The sequence below is a fragment of the Hyla sarda genome, chromosome 11, assembly GCF_029499605.1.
Source record: "Hyla sarda isolate aHylSar1 chromosome 11, aHylSar1.hap1, whole genome shotgun sequence".
Lineage (NCBI taxonomy): Eukaryota > Metazoa > Chordata > Amphibia > Anura > Hylidae > Hyla > Hyla sarda.
Genome location: NC_079199.1, coordinates 63,673,483 through 63,683,896, shown reverse-complemented (window position 1 = coordinate 63,683,896; position 10,414 = coordinate 63,673,483). Strand labels below are relative to the sequence as shown.

The window sequence follows — 10,414 nt, the reverse complement described above, 5'->3', positions numbered from 1 at the left end:
GCCGGGGAAGGAGCGCGTTACACGGGGAGAGAGCGCGTTACATGGAGAGGGGCGCCGGTTACAGGATTCTCCGCTCATCACGCACCGAGTAACAAGCGTGTGCCCGGCTTCCTGTCATGCCCATACACTCTGGAAACTGCCTCTATGGTTCTGGAGGACTGTCAATACTCCAGAAGCATAGATATAGTTTCCAGAGTGTACGGGCATGACTGCAAGCCGGGCATACGCTTGTTACTTGCTACGGACCCACTGCTCATGGTCCGGGAAAGGTGAGGGCTCCGCTGGCTGGGCTCTATAATTAATTTGGAGGGTGGGGCCCGACCGGTATAGCGGTATGGGCAAAAATCCATACCGTGGGGGGGGAAAAAACGGTATCCAATATGAACCGGTATATTGCCCAGCCCTAGGTAACACCAGCATTTTAGTAGAAAAAAAATAAAAAATAATGTGCATTTCTGCAATCAGAATATTCCCCAGCTTAGGGTGCATTCACACCCCGTTTTGTACATACGGGTGCCGGATCCAGCGGGGCAAACCGGGCGCTCCCGTGACTCCATTTACTTTAATGATCCGACCGGAGTCAAACGGTGATTACGATCGGCTCAGTTTTGACCCGTATGCGGTTTTGGATCGGACCTAAAACCGTTGTATACTCCGGTTTTAGGTCCGGTCAGGAAACCGCATATGGGTCAAAACTGAGCCGACCGGAGTCACCGTTTGACTCGGTCGGATCATTAAAGTAAATGGAGTCACAGCTGATTCGGCTGGGGTACGGGAGCGCCCGGTTTGCCCCTCCCCCCCCCCCGCCGGATCCGACACCCGTATGTACAAAACGTGGTGTGAATGCACCCTTACTGTATAGACAGGTTTCCATATGGTAGACCTCCAGCTCTTGCAAAATTATAACTCCGAGCATGACCACAGGCATGCTGGGAATTAAAGTTTTGCAAAAACTGGGAGTTCATACTTTGGAGAGTACTGGTACAGATAATAAAAAGGGTAACGTTTGCCATCACATGCTCTTAAACTTCATGTCATATTGTTTAGCTAGTGTCCACTCTCTGAGGCGCCCGGGCCCCTAACCCTTGTCCTGCACATGAATCCCTCACACACAGCCTTACACTGCAGCTAACATCGCCCGAAACCCCGGCGGCCAAAGCTCACGCCTCCACAGTTAGCTGTTCTCTCCAGCACCGTGCGGCCAGCTACAGGCAAATCACGTGATTAACCCAGATCACGTGACACGTAAGTTATCACACCTTCCAGAAGAAACGCCATTCTAGACACGACAGTTATGCCCCCTCATTGTACTCAAAAGAGAACATGGCCGCCATGTTGTTGTGACACAATAGGTCCCTGCAGCTTCCAAAAGCGAACGTCCGGGGGAGGACCGTCCACTAGCGACACCGCCTCAAAGCCACTGACGACATTTCCGGTAGCTGAACAAGACGGAACGATCACAGAAGGACAGATACCGTAGCTGCTGTGAACGGGGCCCACACTGACACTGGGGCTGAAGACCCGGGAGCAGCCAGTGAGTTCAGAGTCGGGGGGGGGGTTATACTACAGGGGAGATAGGAAGTATATCTATTACATCCATCTGTATTGTCTGCGGCCGATGAAGCGATTCTATGTGCGGCAGTGTGTATTTCCTTCTAATATTACACCTACACTGCTGTTACCCGTCTGCACGGCCGCTGTTACCCGTCTGCACGGTCAAAGGCCGCTGTTACCCGTCTGCACGGCCAAAGGCCGCTGTTACCCGTCTGCACGGCCAAAGGCCGCTGTTACCCGTCTGCACGGCCAAAGGCCGCTGTTACCCGTCTGCACGGCCAAAGGCCGCTGTTACCCGTCTGCACGGCCAAAGGCCGCTGTTACCCGTCTGCACGGCCAAAGGCCGCTGTTACCCGTCTGCACGGCCAAAGGCCGCTGTTACCCGTCTGCACGGCCAAAGGCCGCTGTTACCCGTCTGCACGGCCAAAGGCCGCTGTTACCCGTCTGCACGGCCAAAGACTGGGAATTATGATAAAACATCCCTCTTTAACACTAACGCTTTTACACTTACTGATACTGATACACCAATGCAATCTGGTTGCACTACAATTTCCGAATATAATCTACTAATTATATTCTAGTCTCTTCCCCCCCCCCCCCGTATCTTAAAGGACAAGTGTTTGATTGCGGGGGGTCCGACCGCTGGGTCCCCCCTCGATCTTCCTTATGGGGCGCCGCCATTAGCGCTCATGGTGACGTAGTGTCGACCTAGAGGTCGACGGTGATGCCCCGTCTCCTCCCAGTCCCCATACAGTTTTATGGGGGAGACGGGGAGGCACGAACGCTACCTCCCCGCCTCTCCCATAGAGATGTATGGAGGAGACGTGCTGGCTGCAACGTCATGCTGCGGCTGGCATGCCCCCTGCACGGGACAGCCACGGCCCTGTACAGGAGATCACAGTGGGTCCCAGCTGTGGATAGGGGATAAGTGTTAATCACGCTGCAGATGTCCCTTAAAGAGGTGATCCCATTGTGTAGTGTGTGTTTTGTACCTGGCGCTGCCTGCTTTTTCCTACCTAATCCTTGTGGGGAGGAATAGCAACAAAGGAGGAAGCTTTTGTTCTCCTATCCCATCCTTAAAGGGGTACTCCGATACAAAACATTTTTTTTTAACCCCTTCATGACCCAGCCCATTTTCACCTTCAGGACCTGGGCATTTTTTGAAAATCTGACCACTGTCACTTTAAATATTAATAACTCTGGAATGCTTTTACTTATCATTCTGATTCCGAGATTGTTTTTTCGTGACATATTCTACTTTATGTTATTGGTAAAATTTCACTGATATTTGCATCCTTTCTTGGTAAAAAATCAAAAAATGGCATGAAAATTTTGAAAATTTAGCATTTTTCGAACTTTGAAAGTCTCTGCTTGAAAGGAAAATGGATATTCCAAATAAATTACATATTGATTCACATATACAATATATAGTTAGTACGGTCGAAAAAAGACATATGTCCATCAATATGTCTACTTTATGTTTGCATAAAAAAAATTGACAAGTTTTTACTTTTGGAAGACACCAGAGGGCTTCAAAGTTCCGTAGCAATTTTCCAATTTTTCTCAAGATTTTCAAAATCGTAATTTTTCAGGGCCCAGTTCAGGTTGGAAGTGGATTTTAAGGGTCTTCATATTAGAAATACCCTACAAATGACCCCATTATAAAAACTGCACCCCCCAAAGTATTCAAAATGACATTCAGTAAGTGTTTTAACCCTTTAGGTGTTTCACAGGAATAGCAGCAAAGTGAAGGAGAAAATTCTAAATCTTCATTTTTTACACTCGCATTTTCTTGTAGACCCAATTTTTGAATTTTTACAAGGGGTAAAAGGAGAGAAATCACCCTAAAATTTGTAACCCGATTTCTCTCGAGTAAGCACATACCTCATATGTCTATGTAAAGTGTTGGGCGGGCGCAGTAGAGGGCTCAGAAGGGAAGGAGCGACAATGGGATTTTGGAGAGTGAGTTTTTCTGAAAGGGTTTTTGGGGGGCATGTCCCATTTAGGTGCCAGAACAGTGGACCCCCCCCCCACATGTGACCCCATTTTGGAAACTATACCCCTCATGGAATTTAATAAGGGGTGCAGTGAGCATTTACACCCCACTGGCGTTTGACAGATATTTGAAACGGTGGACTGTGCAAATGAAAATTTTTATTTTTCATTTTCACAGACCACTGTTCCAAAAATCTGTCATACGCCAGTGGAGTGTAAATGCTCACTGCACCCCTTATTATATTCCGTGAGGGGTGCAGTTTCCAAAATGGGGTCACATATGGATATTTATTGTTTTGCGTTTGTCAGAACTGCTGTAACAATCAGCCACCCCTGTGCATATCGCCTCAAATGTACATGGTGCACTCTCCCTTCTGGGCCTTGTTGTGCGCCCCCAGAGCACTTTGCGCCCCCACATATGGGGTATCTCCCTCCGTACTCGGGAGAAATTGCATTACAAATTTAGAGGGTCTTTTTTCCCTTTTACCTCTTGTGAAAATGAAAAGTATAGGGCAACACCAGCATGCCAGTGTAAAAAATTTATTTTTTTACACTAACATGCTGGTGTAGACCCCAACTTCACCTTTTCATAAGGGGTTAAAGAAGAAAAAGCCCCCCAAAATTTGTAAGGCAATTTCTCCCGAGTACGGCGATACCCCATTTGTGTCCCAAAATTGTTGCCCTGAAATACGACAGGGCTCCAAAGTGAGAGAGCGCAATGCGCATTTGAGGCCTGAATTAGGGATTTGCATAGGGGTGGACATAGGGGTATTCTATGCCAATGATTCCCAAACAGGGTGCCTCCAGCTGTTGCAAAACTCCCAGCATGCTTGGACAGTCAATGGCTGTCCGGCAATACTGGGAGTTATTATTTTGCAACAGCTGGAGGCCCCGTTTTGGAAACAGTAGCGTACCAGACGTTTTTCATTTTTTTGGGGGAGGGGGCTGTGTAGGGGTATGTGTATATGTAGTGTTTTTACTTTTTATTTTAGGTTAGTGTTAGTATAGTGTAGTGTTTTTAGGGTACAGTCACATGGGCAGAGGTTCACAGCAAGTTTGCCGCTGGGAGTTTGAGCTGCAGCGCAAAATTTGCGCCATCTCAAACTTGCAGCACTCACTGTAAACCTCCGCCCATGTGAGTGTACCCTGTACATTCACATTGGGGGGAGGGGGCAAACATCCAGCTGTTGCAAACTCCGAGCATGCCCTTTGGCTGTCCGTACATGCTGGGAGTTGTAATTTTGCAACAGCTGGAGGCACACTGGTTTGGAAACACTAAGTTAAGTAATAAACTTTCAAGTGTTTTGCAACCAAACTTAGTGTTTCCAAACCAGTGTGCCTCCAGCTGTTGCAAAACTACAACTCCCAGCTTGCATGGTCTGTCAGTGCATGCTGGGAGTTATAGTTTTGCAACAATTGCAACAGCTGGAGGCACTAAGGTAGGAAACGGACAATGTTTCCCAACTAGTGTGCCTCCAGTTGTTGCAAAACTACAACTCCCAGACTGCCCAGGCATGCTGGAAGTTGTAGTTCGGCAATATCTGAAGGATCAGATGTTGCCGAACTACAACTTCCAGCATGCTTGGGCAGTCTGGGCATGCTGGGAGTTGTAGTTTTGCAACATCTGGAGGTCCACAGTTTGGAGACCACTGTATAATGGTCTCCAATCTGTGCTCTTCCAGATGTTAGAGAACTACAACTCCCAGCATGCCTGGACAGACTGAGCATGCTGGGAGTTGTAGTTTTGCAACATCTGGAAGAGCACAGATTGGAGACCATTATACAGTGGTCTCCAAACTGTGGACCTCCAGATGTTGCAAAACTACAACTCCCAGCATGCCCAGAAAGCCAAAGGCTGTCTGGGCATGCTGGGAGTTGCAGTTTTGAAACTCCCAGAGGCAGCAGTGAGATCGCTTTACGGCGATCTCACTGCTGCCAATGAAGATGCCGCACTGCTTCCGGAAACTCACCTCCGGGACGCAGCGCCGCCGGGACCGCATGGAGGACGTCGCTCGCGCCGGGACCGCTCGGGACACCGCTCGGACGGGTAAGTGACGCCGGGGACGGGTCAGGGACACTTAGCAGAGCGGTGTGTGTCCCGATCCCCGTGATCCGGACTCACACACCGCGCTGCTATCAGCTAGTCAGATTTGACTAGCTGATAGCAGCGATCGCTGGGGGGTGGGGGGGGGGGGTGGGGGATGAAACCCCCCCGTGGTCGCATGGTAAGATGGCTGGCTATCAGTGATAGCCACCATCTTTCCGGGCGCTGCGGGATGCCGCGAGTAGCGGCAAAAATGTTCATGACGTACCTGTATGTCATGGGTCGGGAACACCTTGCCACCCATGACGTACAGGTATGTCATAGGTCGGGAAGGGGTTAAGGACGCTGGGTTTTTCCGTTTTTGCATTTTCATTTTTTCCTCATCACCTTCTAAAAATCATAACGCTTTAAATTTTGCACATAAAATTCCATATGATGGCTTATTTTTTGCACCACCAATTCTACTTTGCGGTGACATTAGTCATTTTACTAAAAAATCCATGGCGAAACGGAAAAAAAATTAATTGTGCGACAAAATTGAAGAGAAAATGTCATTTGTAACTTTTGGGGGCTTCAGTTTCTGAAGTTTTTATTGGTAACATTTTTGTATTGATAAGACTTTTTGTTCGCTTTTTATTCATTTTTTTTTCATGATATAAAAAGTGACCAAAAATACACTATTTTTGGACTTTGGAATTTTTTTGCGCGTACGTCATTGACCGATCGGTTTAATTAACAATATATTTTTATAGTTCGGACATTTCCGCAAGCGGCAATACCACATATGTTTATTTTTATTTACATTGGTTTTTATTATTTTTTGTATGGGAAAAGGGGGGTGATTCAAACTTTTATTAGGGACGGGGTTAAATGAACTTTTTTTTTTTTTTTTTTTGCAGTGCTATAGCTCCCATAGGGAGCTAGAGCTATAGCACTGCACATACTGATCTTTTACTCTGATCCCTGCAAAGCCATAGCTTTGCATGGATCAGCAAGATAGGGGCTCGATTGCTGAAGCCTGTAGCTCAGGCTTGGAGCAATCAAACGCCGATCGGATGCGACAGAGCAAGGTAAGGGGGTCTCCACTCGCGTCCTAGCTGATGGGGACATCGCGATTTTTTCGCGATGTCCCGATCAGCCTGACTGAGCTGCCGGGAAGCGTTTACTTTCACTTTTAGACGCGGCAGTTAACTTTGATCGCTGCGTCTAAAGGGTTAATAGCGCACGGCACAATGATTGGTGCCGCACGCTATTAGCCCAGGGTCCTGGCTATCATTAGCAGTAGAGATGAGCGAACTTACAGTAAATTTGATTTGTCACAAACTTCTCAGCTCTAAAAGAGTTATGATCTTTTGAAGGCGAGGAGGAAAAAACGAAAACTTAAAATGTCCTTAAGGCCCAAATGGGGTTTAAGGGGCACTCCCCTGGAAAACACTTTTTTTTTTTTTTTTTTTTTTTTTTTAATCCACTGGTGTCAGAAAGTTAAACAGATTTGTAAATTACTTCTATTTAAAAATCTTAATCCTTCCAGTACTAATCAGCTGCAGTTTGCTCCACCGATAGTTCTTTTCTTTTTGAATTTCCTTTTCTGTCTGACCACACTGCTCTCTGCTGACACCTCTATTCATTTTAGGAACAGTCTGGAGCAGGATAGGTTTTCTATGGGGATTTGCTTCTACTCTGGATAGTTCCTAAAATGGACAGGTGTCAGCAGAGAGCACTGCCGTCAGACAGAAAGGAAGGTGAAAAAGTAAACTAATTCCTCTGGAACATACAGCAGCTGGAAGGGTTAAGATTTTTAAATAGAAGTAATTTACAAATCTGTTTCACTTTCTGGCACAGTTGATTTAAAAAAATTAATAAATGTTTTCTGGTGGAGTACCCCTTTAACCTCTTGGGGACAAAGGGCGTACGCCCTTGCTTCCTGGTACTTAAGGACGGAGGGCGTACCTGTACGCCCATGGGAATTTCGGTCCCCGCTGCTTCGGCGGGCAGGGACCGGACCGGGAAGTCATTCAGCTGGCATCCCGTGCAAATGCCTGGGGGGTCCTGAGACCCCTCCATGTCTGCTACCGCCGATCAATTCAGACTGGAGATTTGCGGTGATTCCAGGCTGATTGGGTCTCTGATGACCCGATAGCCTGGAAAATAAGCTGTCAGAGCCCGCTTCAATCATCCTGAAGGATAGGAGGGAGGTGGCAGGGTTGCCACCACCTCCTATACCCTGCGATTGGCCTATGAGGACTGATCGGCAATGTCGGGGAAGATGGCGACGAGGTGCGGGGGCTGTTGATGTGGCTGGGATCACGCGGGGACCGGCTGCAGGCAAGTGGTGCGGCGGCGGTGTCAGATGCTGCAGTGAAGATTGCCGGAAAGTGATCTTCACTGCAGCTTCTAGGAGTTTCAAAACTAGTTTTACAACATCTGGAGGGCCAGTTTGGAGACCACTGTCCTTCTAGATGTTGCAAAACTACAACTCCCAGCATGCCTGGACTGTCTCAGCATGCTGGGAGTTGTAGTTTTGCAACATCTGGAAGGACATTGGTCTCCAAACTGGCCCGCCAGATGTTGCAAAATTACAACTACAACTTGTACAAACTACAACTTGTAGTTTTGCAACATCTGGAAGGGCACAGTTTGGAGACCACTATACAGTGGTGTCCAAACTGTAACACTCCAGATGTCAATTCAGAGCATGCCGAGACTGTCCAGGCATGCTGGGAGTTGTAGTTGGGCAACATCTGGCCCACTCCCAGCATGCCTGGGCAGTCTGGGCATGCTTTGAGTTGAAGTTTTCCAACATCTGGAGGGCTACAGTTTGGAGACCACTACACAGTGGTCTCCAAACTGTTCTCCTCTAGTTGTTGCATAACTACAACACCCAACATGCCCTTCTGCTGTCTGGGCATGCTCGAAGTTGTAGTATTGCAACAACTAGAGGCACACTGGTTGGGAAGCATTGTTTGTTTCCTAACTCAGTGTTTTACAACCTGTGTGTCTCCTGCTGTTGCAAAATTATAACTCCCAGCATGCATGGTCTGTCACTGCAGTGCGGGCGGGGGTTTACAGCAAGTTTCCCGCTTCAAATTTGTGATGTGGCAAATTTTCTGCTGCAGCGGGAGACACACTGTAAACCCCCGCCCCTGTGAATGTACCCAAAAAACTACACTACACTAACCCTAAATAAAGAGTAAAGCACTACATATACACTACACCCTTACGCTGTCGTGACCCCCCCCCTCCTCACTAAAAATAAAAAAAATGTCTTGTACATCAGTTTTTTTTTTTCTCCAAATGGAGCCTCCAGCTGTTGCAAAATAACAACTCCCAGTATTGCCGGACAGCCACTGACTGTCCAGGCATGTTGGGAGTTTTTCAACAGCTGGGGGCACCGCTGCAGCGCTATATATCTTTCCCCCCACAGCGCTTTTAATATACATATGGCCCCGATGCCACTCACAATGTTCATTTTAAAAACTCAGCGGAAAGCCCTGAATGACTCCTTGGTACCAACCATTCAGGGCTCCCCATGGGAGATTTAAAACACACTGATACATCGCAGGGTTGCGGACCATGCTGCCTGCTCTCCTGCTTAATAACTTCTGATTGCATGGGGTCTCAGAAGTGAAACCCACTGCGATCAATCCCTCAGCCACTGAACTACAACCCCCATCATGGAACAGACTCTGTTCCATGATGGGGATAGTAGTACAAACACTAATGTAGCCTCCCCAACTGTCTGCAGACTCCCGCAGCCAGGGAATTACTACTCCCATCATGGAAACAAGTCTGTTCCATGATGGGAGTAGTAGTAGTAGTAGTCCTGGCTGTGGGAGTCTGTAGGTAGAGGTGTTAAAACGGCCATACATGAGGGATAACGGGTCTTAACAGATGAATATTTATTCAGCCGTTAGCACCTGTTATTTCATCTGTTATCATACATCCGTTTTTTTTTACACAGAAAACGAATGTTTAATAACGGATGAATGCTCCATAGTGTGAAAGTTGTCTAATGTGGAGGAAATAGCCAACATGAAATTGAAGGATGTTGCAGAGAGCAAGAGTGGTTTCTATCATCAACATTGCTTATATAGTGTTACAATATTATGCAGCGCTCTACATTGATTATCATTATTTATATTGGATTGTGTCACCTATGGACCTGCAATCAAATTTCCAACAAGTCCATGCACACTTTTTGTGGGCCACATCTAGTTGAACTGCAGTAAGACATTGTGGTATTACCATATAAGACCTTTTATGGTGCTTTCTCCATTGTAGTATGGCAGTCTCTCTAAAGTTGTTTCACTTCTTTCATAGCAGCAAACGAGTCAGAAAACTATTCTCCTATTATATTGGGGCCCCAGAGATGGCTACACAGTGTTCCTCATTAGTACTTGCCCATCTCTGCTTTTTGTACTACACACAAATCCTTTTCCCTCGGATATACAAAAAACATGTGAGCAGCCAACAGACAAAGGCACCAATTTGACTAGATATTCGGAGCCGCACTGAATTAAAGGGGTAGTCCAGTGGTGAAAAACTTATCCCCTATCCTAAGGATAGGGGATAAGTTTGAGATCGCGGGGGGTCCGACCGCTGGGGCCCCCTGCGATCTCTCTGTACGGGGCCCCGGCTCTCCACCGAGATAGCGGGTGTCGACCCCCGCACGAGGCGGCGGCCGCCGACACGCCCCCTCAATACATCTCAATGGCAGAGCCGGAGATTGACGAAGGCAGCGCTTCGGCTCTGCCATAGAGTTGTATTGAGGGGGCGTGTCGGCCGCCGCCTCGTGCGGAGGTCGACACGCCCCCTTCCCGC

At 47.6% G+C, this 10,414-nt stretch overlaps 1 protein-coding gene across 1 annotated transcript in view; it reads left to right on the top strand.

Annotated features, from left to right (window-relative positions):
• The first annotated feature begins 255 nt into the window (after window positions 1–255).
• The window catches only part of SUSD6 (sushi domain containing 6), a 42,217-nt gene continuing 32,058 nt past the window's right edge, over window positions 256–10,414 (top strand). The window contains exons 1-2 of the mRNA XM_056545043.1: window positions 256–269; window positions 1,464–1,534. Of these exons, the coding sequence (XP_056401018.1) occupies window positions 256–269; window positions 1,464–1,534 (85 nt within the window). The remainder of the gene's footprint in view (window positions 270–1,463; window positions 1,535–10,414) is intronic.